The sequence below is a fragment of the Artemia sp. Qi Xiang Cuo genome, chromosome 16, assembly GCF_049724085.1.
Source record: "Artemia sp. Qi Xiang Cuo chromosome 16, ASM4972408v1, whole genome shotgun sequence".
NCBI lineage: Eukaryota > Metazoa > Arthropoda > Branchiopoda > Anostraca > Artemiidae > Artemia > Artemia sp. Qi Xiang Cuo.
Genome location: NC_142809.1, coordinates 22,874,104 through 22,895,913, shown reverse-complemented (window position 1 = coordinate 22,895,913; position 21,810 = coordinate 22,874,104). Strand labels below are relative to the sequence as shown.

At 36.8% G+C, this 21,810-nt stretch overlaps 1 protein-coding gene across 3 annotated transcripts in view; it reads right to left on the bottom strand.

The window, feature by feature from the left end:
- The window catches only part of alpha-PheRS (phenylalanine--tRNA ligase alpha subunit), a 58,814-nt gene that overhangs the window by 1,644 nt on the left and 35,360 nt on the right, over window positions 1-21,810 (bottom strand). For all 3 annotated transcript variants that reach the window (XM_089102081.1, XM_089102078.1, XM_089102080.1), the window contains exons 8-10: window positions 12,822-12,963; window positions 11,336-11,558; window positions 3,787-3,888 (exon numbers count right to left, since the gene is read on the bottom strand). In XM_089102081.1, coding sequence (XP_088958207.1) covers window positions 3,787-3,888; window positions 11,336-11,558; window positions 12,822-12,963 — 467 coding nt within the window. The remainder of the gene's footprint in view (window positions 1-3,786; window positions 3,889-11,335; window positions 11,559-12,821; window positions 12,964-21,810) is intronic.

Sequence of the window (21,810 nt, the reverse complement as noted above, 5' to 3'; positions counted from 1 at the left end):
TTGATACCCATTAGGACATCTGATCGACATTTCGAGGTACCATTTTGATACCCATTAGGACATCTGATTGATATTTCGAGGTACCAATTTTTTACCTTCACTATGGCTGCTCAATTTTGCACGTGGGGGATTTTACGTGGGGGGTGGGGATTATCCAGGGAGAAATGCATAGCACCACCACATCTTATCTCAATTAAGAAAATAATTAGAACTTTTTTATAGAATAAACTTAGTTTTCATCGCGGATTCATAAAAAATTAACTATAATCCAAATAGTAGCAGATAATGAAACACGGTAGAACATTTAATCTTCCACGATTTTAAATAACAGTTCGAATATGGATAAATCCTTTTATTAGACAGTGAAAAAACAGTCAAAAAATATACTTGATATTTCAATTACATGTACAGTGATCGTCATCAACAGAGTATTTCTGTTAATGACGATCACTGTATTTGTGATCGAAATATCAAGTATATTTTTTGACTGTTTTTTCACTTTCTAATGAAAGGATTTATCCATATTCGAACTGTTATTTACCGTCATGGAAAGACAGTGTGGTCTTCGATATTACTTTCCACGATTTTGGTTCCGATTTAACCAATACCACTCCCCTCTTCATCAATCAATTTACAAACAATTCTAAGTTTGAATTAAATCCAAAGTTCGGGTTTTAATATTGATGAGACTAGAAATGTAATACTGGTATCTTATAATACATACACAACATTTAGCCTACGCATTTTAACAACTTCCAATTTTTATATTGAGATTTCTGATCTTGCTGATACAAAATCTTAACTAATATAGTAACATAGGAGTCCAAAATAAGAAAAAGGTAATAAAAATATGGTGCTTAGTTCTACCAAAGTTTGTATAAGGGCTTCACTTATTATAAAATCAATACATGGTTAGAACTGCAATACGAGACTTTAAAAACGAAGCAAAATGAGCACTCATCATTTTCCTTAATAGTCACGATTCTCACCATGGTTTGCACCCGGCAATTTCTGGGCTTGTTGATTACTCACAAGAATATAAACAAAATCATTGGTCCGTACAAGGAAAAGTTTGGGTACCATCGATGCCACCCCAGGGAACTATAGGTTTTACTGAATATTTGTGAGCGTTAAACCAGTCGACCACGCCACGGAGAGTGAAATTGCTAGAGAAATTTCATGAATCTTGACTCGACAACTGTATAATTTCACACATGTGGAATTTCTTCAAAAGGCCCTTTGCCCTACCCTATGAAAAGCTTTTTCCATCTCAAAATATATTACAGGAGGATTTCCACACCCATGAAGAGAGTCCAGAATGAAAGTTCGGGGTCATAGTCAGATCAGTCAGGGGAGGATTCTGATTCGAAAAGCATGGGTCACCGTCAGCTTAGTAAAATCTGGGCATAAAGCCCAATTATTTCATCTGTTATTGACTGATACACGTCAATTCATTTTTATAAATTTTATTTCACATTTATCATATGATCAAAATCCATTAAATAACTAATTTACGTTTCTTTCGTACATAAGTTACATTTTTCTGACTGACCACGATCCCCTGGATCGGAAAGCCACTAAATTTTAGGTTCCATTTAGTTTTCAGCAAAACTGAAAACGCAACAGATACAAGTTTCATTTCTTTCTCCTTCACTATAAACTTTTTTTTAATTTCTTTAACCCTGAAATATACCCCCACCCTTCATACTTAAAAAAGCTGTACTTTATATTAGGCTATACGAATTGGCTTTATATATATGTAGCCATTTCTTTACGGCCTTCTGGATGGCGGCAACGTCATTAAAACGGCGACCTTTCAGGGCGGTTTTCAATTTAGGGAACAGAAAAAAGTCTGCCGGGCTTAAATCAGGGCTATACTGAGGCTGTGGTAAAGTAAAAACCCCTATCCGTGCCAGGTACGACGTCAGATGAAAGGCAGTGAGGTTCGGAGCGTTGTAGTGCTCGAGCTTCCATCGAACGGCAATCTCTGGTCGTCTCCTCTTCACGTTTCGGTGCAGTCGCGCAAGGACGTCTTTGTAGAAAGCAGCGTTTACTGTTTGTCCTTGAGGCACAAACTCGCTATGTACCACCCCACGGTTGTCAAAAAAGACAATGAACATGGTCTTTACCTTTGACTTTGCCATTCTTGCCTTCTTGGGGCGCGGAGACCCCTTTGTGTGCCACTCGGAACTCTGGCGTTTGGTCTCAGGGTCGTATTGGAAAACCCATGTTTTGTCGCCTGTTATTACGGCATCTAAAAAGCCTGCTTCACCTTCCACACCCTCCACCATTTCACGGCACAGGTAAACTCGTTGTTGTTTCTGTTCATCACTCAGCACTTTTGGCACCAATTTTGCAAAAACTTTTCTCATGTAGAGATTCTCGGTTACAATGTTGTGTACCGTCGACTAGCACATGTTAGTTCTTCCACTATGAATTGTAGACTCAACCGACGGTAAGAGTCCAAGAGTCCTTTAACTTTTGACACGTTTTCATCCGATGAACTCGTCGAAGGGGCGTCCAGATCGATCTTTGTCCTGAACTGTTTCCCGCCCGTCTTTGAAGTCCTTGTGCCAACGAAAAACCCGCGCTTTTGACATGGCATGGTCTCCGTAGGCCTGCTCAATGAAGGTAGGAGTCTCTGAAGCAGTTTTGCCCAAAGGAAAGCAGAATTTGATGGCGTATCACTGCTCAGTCGTCCGCTCCATTTTTTACTTTTTATCCCGTGACCAAAATGAAAAAACACACTTTACAAAACTATCAATTCTCACTCTCTGACTGTCCAGAAGCGACTGCCGCAGGGTGCAATGCTTTGGCAAGACTCCGGTCGCGCGTCGGCAATATATATACATATATATATATATATATATATATATATATATATATATATATATATATATATATATATATATATATATATATATATATATATATATATATATATATATGAAATACTTTTCTTCATTCAGCTACTGTTACTAGAAAAGCGAGATTAAACATCTTCTAAATTTTGCAGATGACAAAGAATACTTCCACTGTAGGTACCATTATAACAAGACCAAAGATTTCATTTTTCCCGTAAGATGTACGATAGGAGGTGGGGGATTACAAATATGACATATGAAGATTCTAACTGGACCAGTTGACTTTATAAACTAAGATTGATCCAGTGTTATAGCAAACTTGCTTCAACAATTACCAAGCATGAATTTTTTTTTCGAATAGGACAGCTGAGTTATTTGTTGTCTTAAAAGGAAGTATGTGTATCTTATACAGAGATCAATAGAGGGAGAGCGAGAAAAAGAGAAAGAGAGGAAGAGAGAGACACAGAGAGAAAAAGAAGAAACATGTCAATAATAGAAATCCCATTCACATTTTGCTTGGTAGGATTTCGACGAACAAAGCCGAACTGGATTTGGGTGCAATTTAGATTTTCGAAAAAAAAGTTAATTTTTTCAGAAAATATGTACAGAGTTGTTATAATTCTTTTAACGAGCTAGAATTCAAGAAATGAATTATAATTGAATGAGTTAGTTTTTGGATATAACCTAATAAACTCAGAAAACGCAACAATGAATACGATACTACCAAAATTCTAGGGTTGAAGCTAGGACATTATGAGCAGTGTCTTGGAAGCATTACTTCTATTTAACAGGAATTAAAACAATACTAGAAATGATAACTCTTTTTAAGTATACATTATACAAGTACTAAACCAATACCAGAATTTGAAAATGAACAAATCATGCACATACAAGTACCATCAAAAACCAAAACTGTGATTACTTGTCAATTCGGCAAATAGGGTTTTCGTTAACCATCTGCAAATTCACTCGGGGACCAACCAGGTCACGGATTTTATTAATGGCATACTTGATCATTGTTGGCCTGAAAAGAACAGACGGATATTCTATTTTTTTTTTTTTTTTTTTTTAGATGTATATACAACATCTTGGATTTCAAATTAAAAAATGAATAAGTTTATTTAAAAAAAACAAAAAAAAAACACTGTTTCAATTCCAGATTATACGGATCAACTCCGGATTTGGATTATACGGAATTATTCAATTCCGTATAATCCAAAAGATTTCTAGTTTTAGACAAAACTAGCTTATTGCGTTTTTTTTTCAGTTTCAAATGAGGCACGTTCTACAGATGAAGGACGACAGACTGCTAAAGATCGCCCTTTTCAGCCAGCCATCTAGGGCCAAACGAAAATCAGGTTGTCCCCGAATGGGGCGGGAGGAGGTCATGAGGGAAGATTAAAGGGCAATTGGAACTTCCTGGGAGGGTGTAAATAGGGAGGTTTTGAATAGAATGGGATGGAAGGAGTGTTCGTTGCTGTGTTGGTCTCAGGCGGCTTGGTGCTGCAGTGAGCTATTAGTAGTAATATTTTTATGAGTGCAAGAAAGGCTGCGACAGGTCTTACCTCTGGTAAGTCATGCTGAAGAATCTTTTCAGAGGGTGAGTAAATATACAAGTATAGAACACCGACTCAATTACACCAAATTTCAAAGCTCTGAAAGTGACAGAACTTTCAGAAAATGAACTACAAGGACATCAAAAGAACTACAAGGGCATAAAAAAATGAACCCTATAAACTAGATTTTGCAGGCGCTCAAACGGAACTATATATACCTATTGGGGACTTGAAATATTTGTCAAAAATCTACCTAGACTTTTAAATTTGTCACATATTTGTTAATGTTACTCTACTTTTTAGCTAGAAACTGAACTAAATTGTTTCGTTTAGCACCAAAGAGCATGGGTAATTTAAAAGTTGTAACTGACCCTAAAGTCAACAAAAAATGTATCACAAAAAAAAAACATATGTTTGCTAATCTTTCAATAAATAGAGATATCGGAAATTTAAATATCGACCCAATTTACAATATTCTTTTGAAAAATGAACCAATAGTTAATAAGGGAAATAGGATTTCCCAAAATCACCAGGGGACGAGATTACCTACCAGACCAAAAAGAGTTGATTTAGTAATAGCTAACAGTAATAGGATTCTTTCGCAACATAATAATTAACTTCATTTCCATGTTTATACTTTTTTAATCAGTTGCTTTGCTGTTCTCATCGAAGTAACTCTATTAGCTTCTGTGGCCTACGTGGATCAGTTGCGACAATTGTATTTTATTAATATTGGTAATGGTTTTATTTGTTTTCAGTTTATTTTAGTTTTTTTTTATCTTTGTTTCTTCTGTGCTGAAGACGCCTCGTTTACATACAGGCAAAATATCCGCGTCGTTTTAGTTTTTCATCTTTTCTCTCTACTGACAACAGTCTCGTTTTGTTGTATTTCATTGAGTTTTTTCTCTCTTTGTTGTTTTTTGTCAGGGCTGGCCAGGTCAGCTTAAGATATTTCATTAGTGGAGTTCTCAACTGTTTTTGATGGTGCATTCTTTCAAAGAATTGGCCTCCCTAGCTTTGCTAAGTGCAATCTTAATGACTTTTACCTATAAAAAAGAATGTTTAAAGAGACTTAATACATTTTCAACTGACTACAGCGCCATCTAATTTTGATTCATATAGATGGTGCTGCTAAACTCTAGTTTAGCTTGTTTGTGTGGAGTTCTCAACTGTTTTTGATGGTGCATTCTTTCAAGGAATTGACTTCCCTATATTTGTAATCATAATGACTTTTACATATCAAAAAGAATGTTTAAGAAGACTTAATTCATTTAATCTGACTACAACGCCATTTACATTTGTCAGTCTGTGGCTTTTTGGATTGCTCAAACAGCCACCAGAGGACTCCCTGCTTCAAAAAAGCGTAGACGGCGTGGAAAGAGAGGCAGGCGGCGAAACAGACAGACGGCCATACCCGTTCATGTTTCTGAGGAACGTCGTTCTGACCGGAGGACGGCTGTATGTGAACCAAGAACTCTTGTGAAAATAAGATGTTTGCAAAGGTACGAAATTCCTCCCACTCTTTCTCCATCACAGCTGCAGCCGATCTCACCGTGTTCCTCTGATGAACTTCCCCCGCTATTACGTCCTGAACAGTTATCAGCTCAGGCAAAGTTTCCGAATTTCATTCTGTGTAATGCCCGATCCTTAACAAATAAAGTTGACGAGATGGAGATACTGCTGAGAGAAGTGAGTGTTCCTATTGCTGCAGTTACCGAATGCTGGGATATCACTGATGAAATGGGTAGAATAAAAAGCTACACTAGCTATTTCAACACTCGCCGTGATAGAGGCTTGAGTATAAAAGGTGGTGGCGTTGGTATCTATATTCGTAATGACATTTCATCAAAGCTGTTAAATATACCAACCGATTCGTGTCATGAAGTTGTCTGGGTAGATTGCAAGCCATCATAACTATCAAAAAAGTTCCCATGTTTTATAATTGCATCTGTGTATTACCCAGAGAGTGCAAAAAATACGAAAGAGCTTATCAGCTACTTACAGACCTATATTGATAAACTTCGTCGTGCCCATGCCTATCCTGGCTTCATAATAGCTGGCGATTTTAACCAGACGAACAGACAATGGGTATCTAGTGTCCTCGATCTGAAGCAGGTAGTTACCATTGCTACGCACCAGAGTGGCAGTACTCTAGACCTAATTTTTACAAACATGAGTGACAATTATTACTCCCCTCGGTCGTTAGGTCCTCTCCAGAGTTCAGATCATTATGTAATTCTCTGGCAAGCCAAAAATAACCAACCGAAGCCAAAGAGAACCAAAGTGACTATTCGTCCGCTTAACTCTCAATCAATCTGTGATTTCCGTCGGTGGATCGGGACTTACTGCTTCGACGACCTGTGTTCTATAGTAAACCTGAATAGCAAAGTTCAGCAGTTTAACTCTCTTCTGTTAGAGATGTTTCACAAGTTTTTTCCCACTAAAGTTGTAGTGTTAAGTGAGTCCGATAAGCCATGGATCACAAGCGACCTAAAACAAATGATCAAGGTGAGGTGCAAGCTGCACAGTTCTGGACAAATAGCTGCTGTAGCGAAACTTAGAAATAGAATCGTGGCTGTCAATCGTTTCAAGCGAAGAAATTATGTTCGGGAAAAGGTAGTACCCCTTCTCCAAAGTAGCACTCGGAAGTGGCATTCCACAGTGAAACAAATGACTGGCAAGTCAGTTAACAGTGAGCTAAAAATACCCAAGCCTGACGGATCTCAAATGAGCGCTTCAGACGTCAACGAGTTCTTTGCTGGCATTTGTACCACCTACCCCTCAATTACAGAGGCCGAACTGGTTGATCTCTTAGTCGATTGTGAAACTGACGAAATAAAACAGTTTACCGAATTTGCTGTTTTTAAAGAACTTAAAAAACTAAAACCGAATTGCTCTTCCTACCCTGGTGAGTTGCCGGTCAAACTTATTCGCGAATATGTCTTGTTTTTAGCCAAACCATTGACATCGATCATCAATCAGTGCTTCAGTGAACAAACCTTTCCCGATGCTTAGAAGCGAGCCTATGTTCGCGAAATACCCAAAGTTAAAGGACCTAAGACATGTGATCAGTTAAGACCTATTTCGATCACACCAAACTTTGCTAAAGTTGCAGAATCTTTCATATATCGTGAACTTCTCACGGACATTTCACCGTCAGTTGACCCTTTCCAGTATGGTTGCTTGAAGGGATGCAGCACGTCTGTTTATTTAGTACGGCTTTATCACCTAGTAGTTGAATGGTTGGAGTTTGGAAGCTCGTTTGTAGATTTACTTCTGGTAGACTACCGAAAGGCATTTGATTTGATTAAGCACCCTCTTGCCGCCCAGAATCTCAAGTCAATGGGTGCCCGTAAGCACATCCTCCAATTAATAATTGATTTCTTACGTCACAGGTATCAAAAAGTGTACGCCCTTTTTCCCGGGGATATTGAATCGGAATGGGTGGAAATTACATGTGGCGCCCCACAAGGTACCAAATTAGCAGCTCTTCTTTTCCTGGCTGTTATCAACTATATAGTTTCTGACTTTGACGATCGTTTTAAATTCGTCGATGATTTGTCTGCGCTTCTTAAATACCACATAAAGGATTCGCAAGCTGTAGCCCAGTTCGACCCAAATTTTTTCGATCAGTTTAAATCACAGTGTACTGCGAACAGTCTTCAAATTAATGAGAATAAATCAAAGGTTTTGAGGTTCAACCCACTTAAACGCGATTTTACCTGCCCCGCGACTTTGTTCCCTTCTGCTTCATGTGCGACTATCTTGGGCGTCACCTTTAGTGTGGACTGTTCGTTCTCTATTCATGTACAAGAGCTGGTTAAGAAGGGAAATTACGCTATGCGGACACTGGTGGCGATGCGCCGCCTAGGTTTTCCAGTGTATCAGCTGAAAACAGCGTACCTCACTTTTATTCGACCCATCCTTGAATATGCGTGTCCCGTCTGGGGCCCACAAGTTCATCACATAGATTACTTAAGTGATGATTTGGAGGGGATCCAGAAACGAGCAGTAAAGATCATTCTTTGCGACAAATATGTAGATTACAGCTCCGCTCTGAAGTCACTTGAAATACCAAGCCTTCGCGATCGCCGTTTTCAGCTGATGATTCGTTTTGGCCAGTTTTTATTGTCTAGTCCTGTACATAGGACAATATTACAACCTGAAATGCCTGTCCGCGCAAATACCAGAAGCAAAAGCAAACTTATGCCCGTCTCGTGCCGCACAAACAGACTTAGTAACTCCTTTATTCCTTTTTTTACAAGTACATTTAATTAAATGTAGAGAAGTGTTTTAATGTAAAAAAGTTTTCATGTAAAAAACAGCGCCTTTTAGTGCATTTTTTTAATGTGTCTATGACAGCTGTTTTTCATTAAAATGATTCTATGATTCTATTCTATGATTCTTAGTCCTTTTACTATCTTTGCAATTCTTTTGCAGCAGCAGCTTTAGGATGATTCATCAAGTCACGTTTACCGCAGATATAGCAAAATTCTGGCCTAAAATCAGTTTATATTTCTTTATTTTACCGGCCTAAAATTACCTGTTATCGTTTTTAATTATCTGTCACTTTGTTGTTATCTTTGTTCAGCCCAACTTGAAGTTTTGAACCGTGATCTATGATAAATTATGCATACCACACATTAGACTTGAAGTAAATAGCAAAAGTGAGAAAACAACATATAGCTATATGAGGCGTCCGAAAAGCTTGTTTCTAATTACTTATATTTAATAGACACAGAGTAAATCTTTAGAATTGGTGTAACAATAAATAAGTCAAATTTTAGCTGCAGGTTTCAATAAAGTGGTTGCAAATACTTTTTTCACCTTTTTTTATTTTACTTTTCATTTTGTTATTTTCTTTCCTCTCTGAGGTTCATTTGTAAAGTGGTTGCAACATAGCAGTTGTTGAGGTTGCAGTGTAACAGCAAAGAAAACTAAAAATGTTCAAACAAGGACGAAAATGTTCAGTTTTCTCTCTATTGCCACGATTCTTAAGATTGGAGTGTCGCACAGGGGTCAATTATTGTATAATAGCGTAGACGAGCTTCTTATCGATTTATAGAAATGGACTGCTTAGTGTCTGGAGCATTGCCCAACAATTGATGACTAGGTCCTGGGATTGATCACCAAGGACATCTCCAAGTGTTGATTACTGAGCAACACCTAGGATACGAATATATGCAGTAATTACACAGATTTTAAAAATAGATGTAAAAAGCTGAGCGAAAAACTGATCTTAAGAGGTTTTTTTGCCAAAAACATTTGTTGGCGACTTAAAAAATTTGTTGTTATGCATCATAAGCTCTTAGGTATTTATACAAAAATGGTACGTAAAAAAATAATGGTATTTTGCTATAATTTCTTGCTCGCTTGTCTTTTTTGGAATTTTGAATTTGTACATAGTTTCAAATCCGGATTAAAGATCCCTTGGTCGGTAATTGGTTCTAGATACTAATAAAAGACTTTTTTTTATAACTCACATCTGGACTAGTCTTCATTTGTTCCAGAATGGTCTTTGCTCAGTGACCTCTAGGATTTTATTAAGGAAACAATGAAACTCATTTTGTATGTAATTTTTAATAGCTTTACTAGTATGCATGTATTTCCCAAGTTTTACCTGACATAGGGATACCATATAGATCTTATGGTAGAGGCTCCACTGTGCCGGGTAAAGAAATTAAAGCTTCGAAACCCGTTAAGGCACGTGGTATTTCTTCTGATGAGCCCTAATGAAAGGCACTACTTGGAAATATTTCGCTAGATTCTAGATGCGTTTGCTTGTAAATTTAAAACGACTTACATTTATTAATGACAACTTGGCACGGGTTTCGACCTTTCTATTTGGTTGATGGTTCAGTTATACTGTTTGGTCCTAGGTAGTTGGATAGATGAGTAATGTTAAAACCTCGTTCAAGTGCACATTTCTCTCAATTACTGGATTAGGATGACAGGTTGTTTTTTTTTTTTTTTTTTTTTTTTTTTTTTTTTTTTTTTTTCAGCATAGCGTCATTTGTAACATTTGCGCCTGCACACCGCGAGTTTTTTGTGCCTGTCATTATGATTTAAAAAAAAAGATCAAACATGCAAATTAAGCGCTAGTTTTTTGTAATCAGAAAATCCTTTTTTCACAATCTTTGCTTATGCTTGATGGGAAGAATAAAACAGAGTAAATCCAAGATGTTTAACCGATACCACAGATACAACTTTCTTTTACAACCGATTTCGTAAAAATGAAAAAAAAAAATTAAATGTCTTATTGACATTTCCACACTAATTATCTAATTGATTCAAAGCAGCATAATCCTAAATATGCTGAAACTTCACAGTTTGCTTGATAAGTAAATGATTGAAGTTGGGGAACTTTTTTCTTTTTTTTTGTGACTTCAATTGATAAAACCGAAACAAACGAAACAATAAAATACAGAAGAAAGTACGAAGCGAAAAGCATTCTTCTTGAGCAAAAAAAAAAAAAAAAAAAAAAAAAAAAAAATGGAAAAAAAAAAAAAAAAAAAAAAAAACGAATTTCAGTATCACCTAACGCGGAAAGAATTTTATTTAATTTATATACCCGATAGAATTGGAGTTTCCTCATATGGCTGCAGTAGTTCAAAGGGTCATATTTGACATGGTTCGGTTTTATACTTTTTCTGAAGAGCGTTATTTACCGTTTTCTTCGTAAAAGTTACTGGGAAATGAAAATTCGTCTTGACTATGACTTGAAGGCATAAAACAAAAAACTCCTTGTGGAAACAACTGGTAATTATTCACAGAAACAAGGTCATTTTAAACTTTCTCCAAGCTTCTTATAATTTGTGTCTTGTCTCATAAAGCCCTTTCAATCATCATATCCCTTATGTCTAGCATGAACATTTTAAAATGAGGTTTGAGGCCTGGAATTAATAAAAAAAAAACCTTTCTAAAGAGAGTCCCCAGGCAATGACGTTTACACCTTCTGGCAGTCCCATTGGCAGTAACATTTCAGGTCGAAAAAGGCCAGAATTTCCAATTTCCACCCATTTCTTGAGACCTTCATGATAGCTAAATACTTCCATACTCGGCTCAGTGTACGGATTGTAAGCAGGCTTAAAACGTAGTTTTTCAATCCCTAGCTTTTTGAAGAATTCGTTTATAACACCTGAAATAAAAAAAAAATGAATAGAGAACGGTCTAGACACAGTCAATTTCCCACTTCATCAAGTTAAAATTGCCCAAGAATTTGAAGATCAACCCAGGAAATTCGTGCAACTCAAATGAAATTAAGACAAGACCTTAGAAATAATTCCTAATTGCACTACTTACGGATGACGCATTCGTTGTAAAAATTTTTTAAAATGTTTTATTACAGACAATAATAAATTTTACAAATATTGGATAAATGTTCAAAGTTATGGAGGACATTTTTGTGAGCTTCCAATTCCGGAATTTCGAAACATTTCAGGCGAATACTGTTTTTTTTTTTTTCTCTCTCTTGACATTCAAGGCCTTTTCTAAATAATTAATCTATTACACGAGAGAAAAGAACAATCCTAATTATCCCAAAAAATAATTTTGGAAATGGAAACTTCCTGGGAGGGCGTAAAGAGGGAGGCTTTGAATAGATTGGAGTGGAGGAGGAGCTTGCGTAGCTGTGTTCCCCTCAGGCGGCTTGGTGCGGCGGTGAGTTGCTAGTACTAGTAGTAGTATTTTTGTATGACGGCATGTCTTTTTTAAGAAAATACAATCCAGAAGAGTGGTAAACAATGGATCACTATTGGTCGTTCCCTTGAAAATGAGGCAAGAGTTATACGATCATCCCTATACCCCACTAGGCGTCGGAGGATCTCATTCCAAGTAAGTAATTGTAAAGTCATGAATGAGCAGTCAACCAACAGTTCTTACTTTTTTGCTACTATATGATACTGGTAGAAAAATATGTCACCTTCTTTTTCGGAATGCAACAAGTATGTTCTAATATAGATTGTACCTATTATACATATCCTAATATACATAAACACCACTTTTTAGTAAATAGTGCTTATTTGGGAAAGAGAAAACTGCTCATACTGGATAATATTTTAAAATTTCTTTTTAGTTTCTTCGGATTATTAAAAAAACATTTTCTTTACAAGTATTAATTGTTTTCCATGGAAGTATTATTAAAATATTTTGCCATATATTTGACAGGGATTAATAATTAATTGATTACTACTCCCTTACTGATTATTAATCAATAACACAATAAAAAAATACGACAGGTAATATTTGATTCTTAAATCAAAGAAAATTAAGATAAGTACTCTTTTTTATCAGAACAATTAGACCAATTCACGATTGGAATTACAGGAGCGCACTCTCCCACGACTCTTTCAACTCTCTTGGAACTCTTTCTTTTTTTGTAGCATAAAAAAGTAAAATTTACCCAACAGATCACCAAGCGTAAGGCCATAATCAGCAACAACACCTTCAATTTGATGGAATTCAGCTAAATGAGTTGCATCTAGGGTTTCATTCCTGTAGACTCTATCAATGCTGAAATATTTCACAGGCTTAAAAACTGGTTCCTGAAAATAGAGCAAAGCGCTATGGATTACATGCAAAGGGACAAAAAATTCCAAGATATATTCCCGTCTAAAACCCATTTTGTCCTACCGTCTGTCTCAGTTAGCTACTCCCATTTTGAACCGTTCGAACAGCGTTTCCACGTTGTCAATTGTATGACATAGGTATTTTATAAACGATCAATCTCTCAACTGCAGTATAGCAAACCTGCCACGATACCCCCTTGATATATTCATCAACAAAATCTACGTTTTCACCAAGATGAAAAATTTATTAATCAATAAGAGAGGACGGGGGGGGGGGATTTTTTGCAGATTGGGGATTGGCAAACATATTCTCAAAATAACACATATGTAGACCCCACTAATACGCCATTTGAATTTTTTTTTTTAGAATCCTCTACTAGAATGTTGATTGGATGACCTTCCTTTTTCAGATCTCATCTAGTTTGCGTATTGACTGAATATCAAATCGAATATCAAATGGTGCGGATGATATTTTCAAAATTTAAAAAAATTGGGAATAGTAATTAAGTGGTTGCCATAGTATTGTAACATGGTAACAAAAAATGCTATTTTTTGCACATATTTAATGCCACGTCTAAAAATGACTAAATAAAAAGAAACAAGTTTTTTTCAATTGAAAGAAAGGAACAACATTAAAATTTAAAACGAACAGAAATTATTACGCATATGAAGGGGGTTGCCTTCTCCTCAACACCTCACTCTTTACGCTAATGTTTTTAGTACATTTAAAAAAGCTTCTTATTGTTCCAATTAAATGACCTTTATATTTCAGGAGTCTTTCTTTAAGAATTGGGACAAAATTCAAACTTTAGCACAAAGAGCGAGGCGTTGCGGAGGAGGTTACCCCCTTCATATACACAATAATTTCTGTTCGTTTTAAGTTTTAATGTTGCTCCTTACTTTCAGTTACAAAAAAATTTTATTTTTATTTAATTTCTGATCTTTTTTTAAATAGGCCCAGGAAATCTGGCCCCACCTCCACAGAGAAATACCCTCCCCATGGATATATTCTCTAGACAATTCAATCCCGGTGAAAATTTACCCAGGATAATTCCCCTTAATAACTCTATGCGTAAAATTGAGACGGAAAAGAGAAAGCAAGGAATATAAAAAAAAAATGTATAGGAATTCTGGCAAATTCCCCCAGTGTATAATTTCCTCTGACAAGTTCACCCCCTGAAAACGTCCCTCCCCCAGGAAAATTCCCCCGTGAACACCCCCTAGCAGAAAATTCGTCTTCCCATCGTAAAATGTATGCATACTCCCCAATGACAAATACCATGCGTAAACAATGGGCAATTTTTATAACTTAAAAACCTTTCCCCTGGGGCTGTGGAGGGGGGGGGGGGCATGTTATATCCAAAGGCATATATCCAAGGAAGATTTTGGAGAAAAAAGGGTGGGTGAGGAGGCCTAGTGGCCCTCTAATCTTTTTGGTCACTTAAAAAGGGCACTAGAACTTTTAATTTCCTCTCGAATGTGATACGCTGAATCTGATGGTGTGATTTTCATTAGGATTCTATGACTGTTAGGGGGTATTTCCCCCTTTTTTCAAAAATAAGGTAAATTTTCTCAGGATTGTAACCTTTGATGGGTAAGACTAAACTTAATGAAATTTATATATTTAAAATCATAAAAATCCAATTCTTTCTATATATCTATTGGTATCAAAATTCCGTTTTTAGAGTTTCGGTTACTATTGAGCCGGGTCGCTCCTTACTTATAGTTCGGTAGCATGAACTGTTTGATATCTAATATTTTTATGCATCAGATTGCCAAATGTCGTTTGCTAATCTCTTCTTGAAGAGGTTTCAGCAGGTCAATGCATGTTCAATCAAACTTTGATATTCCTGCTCAACATTGCGCTTTTGGAACTGCCCTTCTGCTTTGGTTACTGCCTGTCCCCCAACTGCCTTCCTGGACACCCGACATTCTGCACTTATATACTCCATATAAGTTATATACTCCAGGCCCTTATTGAAAAATATTGCAGCGGAATTGGTAGGCTTTTTGTCGCGCTTGTGGACTTTGAAAAGGCATTTGATAGTATTTATAGACCTATTTTATTCCGTTATCTTGGTAAGATAGGCCTACCCAGGCCTTTTATTATGTTATTAATGAACATATATGAGATAACTTTATTTTTGGTTTTTATTGTTAAAAAAAAAGGTGCATCTAGGCCATTCAGAACCTTCGAAGGAGCTCGCCAAGGATGCACGTTGTCACCGAAACTTTTTATTCTGTATATCAATGATTTTGCAGAGTTCCTTGAAATGAGATAGGACCCAGTTGTATCACTAGCGAATACCTTATTTCCTTTTTGCTGTTTCGTTGACGACACAGCTTTAGAGGCCAAATCAGCCGAGGAACTCCAAACTCTTCTGAAGTTAACTGAAGCTTACCTAGAATCGAAGAAGTTGAAGCTGAACGCATCTAAGACAGAGATTGACACCTACAGCAGCAACTTTATAAGAAATTTAAAATAAAATTTCTTGTGAAATATTATCGCATTTAATCAGCAGTTGTACCGAACCAACCCTGCTCAATTCATCCTCAGGGCTATACTGTGGTGTTTCTCCTCCCCATAGTATAGTGCAGACGGTTTGATATCATTCTATTATCCCTTCTTGTTTTAGTTTTGTTTTTGTTTAAAGCTTTTTCCAATAGGCAATGATTAGAAGTTCTCCAAAAAAAAGTCCCCCCAGATCCCACCTCAAATACCAGTGAAAGTGATACCCATCTTTGCTGGTCAAGCAGACTTTCTCAAAGTTCAAAGGATACCTCCAATTCTGAGAATAAGGAACTGATAAGTTTAGGGGCTAATATCACCATAAATGGTGATAATGGGTTTCAAGAGGTCCTCTCTAGAAGCTTTAAAAAAGGAAAAAAATCTCCCCAATCAAAAGCATTTCCCCTCTCCCTGTCCAAGTTCCACCCTCTAAAAACTTAGGAATTTACCTAAAAATTACTCTTACTACCTCCTTTGAAATAAAAAAGATTACTGCAATAAGAGTTGCAATTTTTAAATTGCTAAAATCAATGTTCTCTCTTAATATTAACCGTGATGGATCTCTGCTAATAGCTGTCCAAGATCACAAAATAAGCAGACACAATAATTAAACTAAAATCCCTTCTGAATACCCCAATTAATGCATCTAAATGGAACCCAAAACAATCACCAACAAAAATAGTAGTTTATAATGTTCCCCCAGAAATATCCATTCAGGAGTTAAAAGAAGGGCTCTCAGATAGGGCTGGCAACACAATCCCAGTTGAAGATGTTACCCAACTTGGAAAACCTAACTCTAATGGTCTAAAAACTAGTAGACCCGTCTTATTCACACTGAAGGAAAAAATTAGTATCCCAGAAAAGTTATTCCTATTTGGGCAAATCAAACCACACAAGGAATACAAACCTAAGCCTATCCAGTATCAGAAGTGTCTCAAACTGGGACACACAACAAACAAATGCAATGAAATTCTCCAAGAGTGTAATAATTGTAAAGCATACCATCCTAAAGAGTTGACAACTTGCACCAACACTCAGCCTACATGTATCAATTGCAAAGGCCCACATGAATCTACAAATAAATCACTATGCCCTGCATATAAGAAAAGAGCTCTAACGCTCCAAATAGTAACAGAGAAGGCCATCCCATACCCCTTTGCAGCAATGGAAGCAAATTCTGCCCAACAATACCAAATAAAGCCTGTAATGTAACCAACTAAAACCCCTAAGTCAAACGCCCCCAATGCATCCACTACCCCGTATAAAACACCATCTTCTAAGCCACCTAGCTCACATCCTTATCAGAAGGAATCACCAAGTCAACAAGCGTCCTTGTCCGGTGAGATGAGGTCAGCCTGCCCCCCCCCCCTCCCAAGAAGAAACAAACCAGAAACACTACCAGGAATTAATCCCTTAACTGACAAACACGATGCACAACCAAACATGCAATCCCCAAACATATGCTTATTCATTCTAAACAGTAATGCAGTTCAGGCCATGAACATACATCAACTACAGAAAACAAAAATCATTGCAGAATTGGCAAAAATCTACACCCCCAATGATATGCTCATTCAAGCAAAAAAAGATCTTGCTTTACTTTTAACAAAGCTGAACCTTGATACACAGTCATATGAAAAATAAATCAACTACACAACACATATCAATATTCTAGTGGAACATAAGATCACTCACAAAAAATAAGATGAATGAACTTATGTCTTTTATGAATAATAATTACATTAATATTGCTTGCCTCCAGGAAACTCATTTAAACCAAAATCAACAAATTAAGTCTCTGGGATATACTATCCTGAGAAAGGATAGATCATCAGAGAGAAAAGGAGGTGGTGTAGCTCTATTAGTTAAAAATAATGTAAAATTCTGTGGGATCAATCTTCCAGATTTTGCAAATGATGTTGATGCAATTGGTATCAGTGTTTGGCTGAATAATATAGAAACCTACATAATAAACTTTTATAATCCTAATGGCCGAACTACAGATGCCATGGATTTCTTTAATTATATAAATAATTCTAATATGTTAAAAAATATCATTATTTGTGGAGACTTCAACGCCCACAGCCTTTTGTGGGGGAATAAACCAGCAAATAAAGCTGGTAAATGGATTGAGCGTATGACTTCAAATAATAATGAATTAACTGTTGCTACCCCTCCAAACCTGAATACTTACTTCAACCCCAAAAGTGGCAGATTCTCCACAATTGACCTACAAATTGTGTCATTAAATATTTTGAATAAAATTTATATAAATAAAATTGATAGTCTATGTACTGACCACTTTGCTATAGTTTGCACCCTAAATGAACCTGCTGAAACTCTATCTCATACCTCCAAATATATTAACACTAAAGCAAATTGGTCTATGTTCCAAAATAAGCTAAAAGATGAAATTACAAGTTTCACCCAAAATTCATGCATTTCAAAAACAACAGTTGACACACTTGCTGAAGTATTGACATCTTTACTAGTAAATACAGCTAATCATGCTATCCCCAGGACAACACCTAAGAAAACCTTCCCTAAATACATTCCTAAAGCATGGTGGACAAATGAGTGCCGAAATAAATAGAGAATAAACAAGGCAGCTAGGACAGAATTCTTAAGAAAACCATCACCTACTACTTATCTAAAAAAATTACAAGCGGAATCTAATCTAAAAAGGACCATAATAGATGCTAAATATAATTACTGGAATAATTTTGCAAATAATCTCTCCAAAGAAACACACGAGCCATTTATACATAAGGTCATAAGCCACATCTGTGGGAAAATGACTTCCCCCAACACACTCCGGTATGAGCTTATACATAACAATACCCATTATGACAATGATAATGAAAAAGCTAAGCTATTTGCAACTCTTTTTGTTAATAAGCTAACATCAAATAATCAAAGCAAAATGTCCCCAATTCCTATGAACCCAAGTTACAAACCACGCCCAGGATCCGAGTATATAACAAGTCCATTTTCAACCCAGGAAATGAATAATGCAATGCATAATATTAGGACCAACACCAGTGGCCGCTATGACAATATACACCCTACATGGATAAAGAATCTCACCTCTTCATATAAACAAGAACTGCTAAACTGATATAATCACGCTTGGTCATCGTTTGAATTCCTTAACGTATGGAAATTTTTAGCCCTTCTAGGTATCCTAAAGAAAAATAAACTAGAAGAGAAACATGAGACCTATTTGCCCATAATGATTACTTTTTTGAGGGGTACAATAATGGAGAAAATGATCTATTACCGACTCCTCTGGTTTGTTGAAAAAAAATAATAAGATCCCTCATACTCAAATTGGATTCAGGAAACACCACTCCTCAAAAGATGCTTTCATTTTGCTAACAAATGCAATAAATGAATCATTCTCAAAAAATAATGTCCTAGTTGCAGCTTTCCTAGATTTTGAAGGGGCATATGACAATGTGAACCACCAAATCCTTTTAAACAAACTTGCAAACCTTGGACTACCCCCTCAGCTAGTATCTTTTATTAAATCCTTCATAGAAGTGCGAAGTTTCATAGTTTGTGTTAGTTCAGCCTCTTCACCCCAAAAGACAACAACCAAAGGCCTACCTCTGGGAGCAGTCCTCAGTTACCTCCTGTTTGCCCTACATCTCTTGGACATGAACCCGCCCCACACGAATCTACAATATGCTGACGATCTGGTGCTTTGGTCATCTGGCAACACCTTTGAGATAGCACAGTCAAATCTGCAAAAGTCACTTTTCCAAATTGAAAAATTCTCTCAGCATTCAGATTTACCCATTGCACCTACCAAGTCGAAAATAATCCAATTTCACCGAAAGCGAAACCATGTTAATGCAAAAGTAACTCTAAATAAAACAACTATTCCAGAAGATAATCATATTAATTACCTAGGTCTCATGCTTGACCAAAAACTTAATTTCCACATCCACATTTCAAATACAATAAAAAAATGCTATAAGAAAACAAATATACTAAAAAGACTTCTTTCCACACCCTGGGGCTGTAAGGAGAAAACCTTACTCCAGTTTTATAAATCACATATAAGACCCCATATTGACTATGGGCTCATCGTATATGGTGCATGTGCAAAGACCCAGATGCAAAAAATTGAAACAACACAAAATGATATAATACGTCTCATATTTGGTCTTAGAAACCCACAAGCACCAAGTTTCTGCTTATGGAGAGTGGATTAACAACAATAAGGGAGAGGCGTAGATTTCTCTTGACAAAACATCTTACAAAAATTGAATCGAATAGCTCACACACCCTACATAATTGGTTAAGAAATCCAGCCATGTATAGAGGCATTGCAGATGAGTATTCCAACATTCAGATGAAGTTCCCCAGACCAGCAAGGTCTATTGCACCCACGTTCCCTCAATCCCCTCCCTGGAATTGGTCAATTCCCAGAGTCAATACTGAATTCTCAAAGTGGAACAAAGATTTAACCCTCATTGCTTTCGTCCAGAAAAAAATTGCAGAAGTTAATACAATCACCTATAAAAATCACTTCCAAATATTTGTCGATGGGTCAAAAATGAATGAGAAGGTAGCAAGTGGAGCTTTCCTTCCTCACCTGTAAATTGCAATGGGTGAGAGATTATATAATAATTTATCTATAATGTCTGCTGAGTTAAATGCCATAATCATGGCATTAGAACACTTTAAGGAAAACCAACCTTTGATTGCAAATTCAAATAATATTATTGTATATTCTGACTCTTTATCAAGCCTTGAGTTGCTGGCCTCAGCTCCTCAGTATAAGTTGGACATTGACACTTATCATTGTCTCAGTATTATAGATAATCTTGCTTCAAGTGGCATAAAAACTTATTTTCAGTATATTCCTAGCCACGCTGGCATAAGTGGTAATCATCAGGTTGATGAAATAGCAAAAAATGCTATAAATATTGACCAGCCAAGTGGGAGACCAATCCCAATCAGAGATATTTACCGATGGAGGCTATCAGATATTAATTTTAATAAGATTAATCCTATCCTTTCCCCCTTTCCCAATAAGTATCTTTCTAAAACTTATCATAGGATTCGTTCTGGAACAAATGGACTAAATTTTCGTGCATTCTCGCATAAGTTTCATTATTCAAATGGTTCATTTCCCCTGCCCCCTCTTTGCAGGCATTGTATTAAGAATGATAAAACAATTGACCCTTACCTATTTGAATGTAATATGGTGACGTCTGCGCAACATACCTTGCTTTGTAAACTGTTAAAATGCTTCAAACACCACAAAATCTCACTATCAGCCAAGAGCCTAGCCAACTATACCTGCACACAGAGCACAGAAATCGATATCTATCATCTTATATTTGAACTCCTTGAGTCGAAAGATCTACTGAAAGATATCTGAGAAAATCTAATAAATAGGAGACAGCCAAGCCAGTAACTCTATAGCCCACAGAGTGAAGCAAAAGGAAAAGGGATAAATAGTATCAACTGAAAAGCCCGCCTGTTGTGAATTAGAAGAAGAAGAAGAAGATTGTCATCTTCCAAAGTAGGAAGCCCAATAGACCTCAGGATTATTCATTTACTTATAAGGATGAGGCAATAAAAGTGACCCCAAAGTATAAATATCTGGGATTCATGGTCGCAGCAAATGGTCCTAAAGGGTGATTTGGGCTTGAAGGATCTACGTCATATGAGGACTATACATATGATTAAGTTTTGGTTACAGGTTACGCGCTTACCTGATAACCACCTGGCGAAAGCGGCCTACACAGAGATGTTGAGTTTTACCAAAAAGGCAGCATGGCCAAAACAAGTTAAAGTACTGTTGGATAATACTGGTTTATCATTGGCATGGAATGAGGGGCAGGGTCCTCTAGATAAACCTGAACATTTCCTCGGTAAGTTTGCATGGCGCCTTCGGGACCAAGAGATTCAGGTTTGGCTAAAAAGCCTGGAAAAATCTAGTAGCCTGCATTTTTATAGACAGATTAAAGATGTGTATGGAGAGGAGTTTTATTTGAGGCTGAATCTACCGTGGAGAACCCTTAAGTATTGGTTGCAGGCGCGGGCAAATTGCATAGCACTGTGTAAAGGATACTGGGAGTCTTATGATGAGGATGGCTCGGGAAGCAGGCGTGCCTGCCCCCTCTGTGGGGAGTTTGGGGATGGGATGGACCATTTTCTTAGTAGATGCCAAAGTTTGGCAAATTTAGGGATAAATTTTTTCATGGGGATGTACCGCTGCTCCCGGGTGTTGAGGACTACTTCGAGGGACCTAATTATTGCGTTAGGTTGTTTTATAGAGAATAGTCTGATGACCC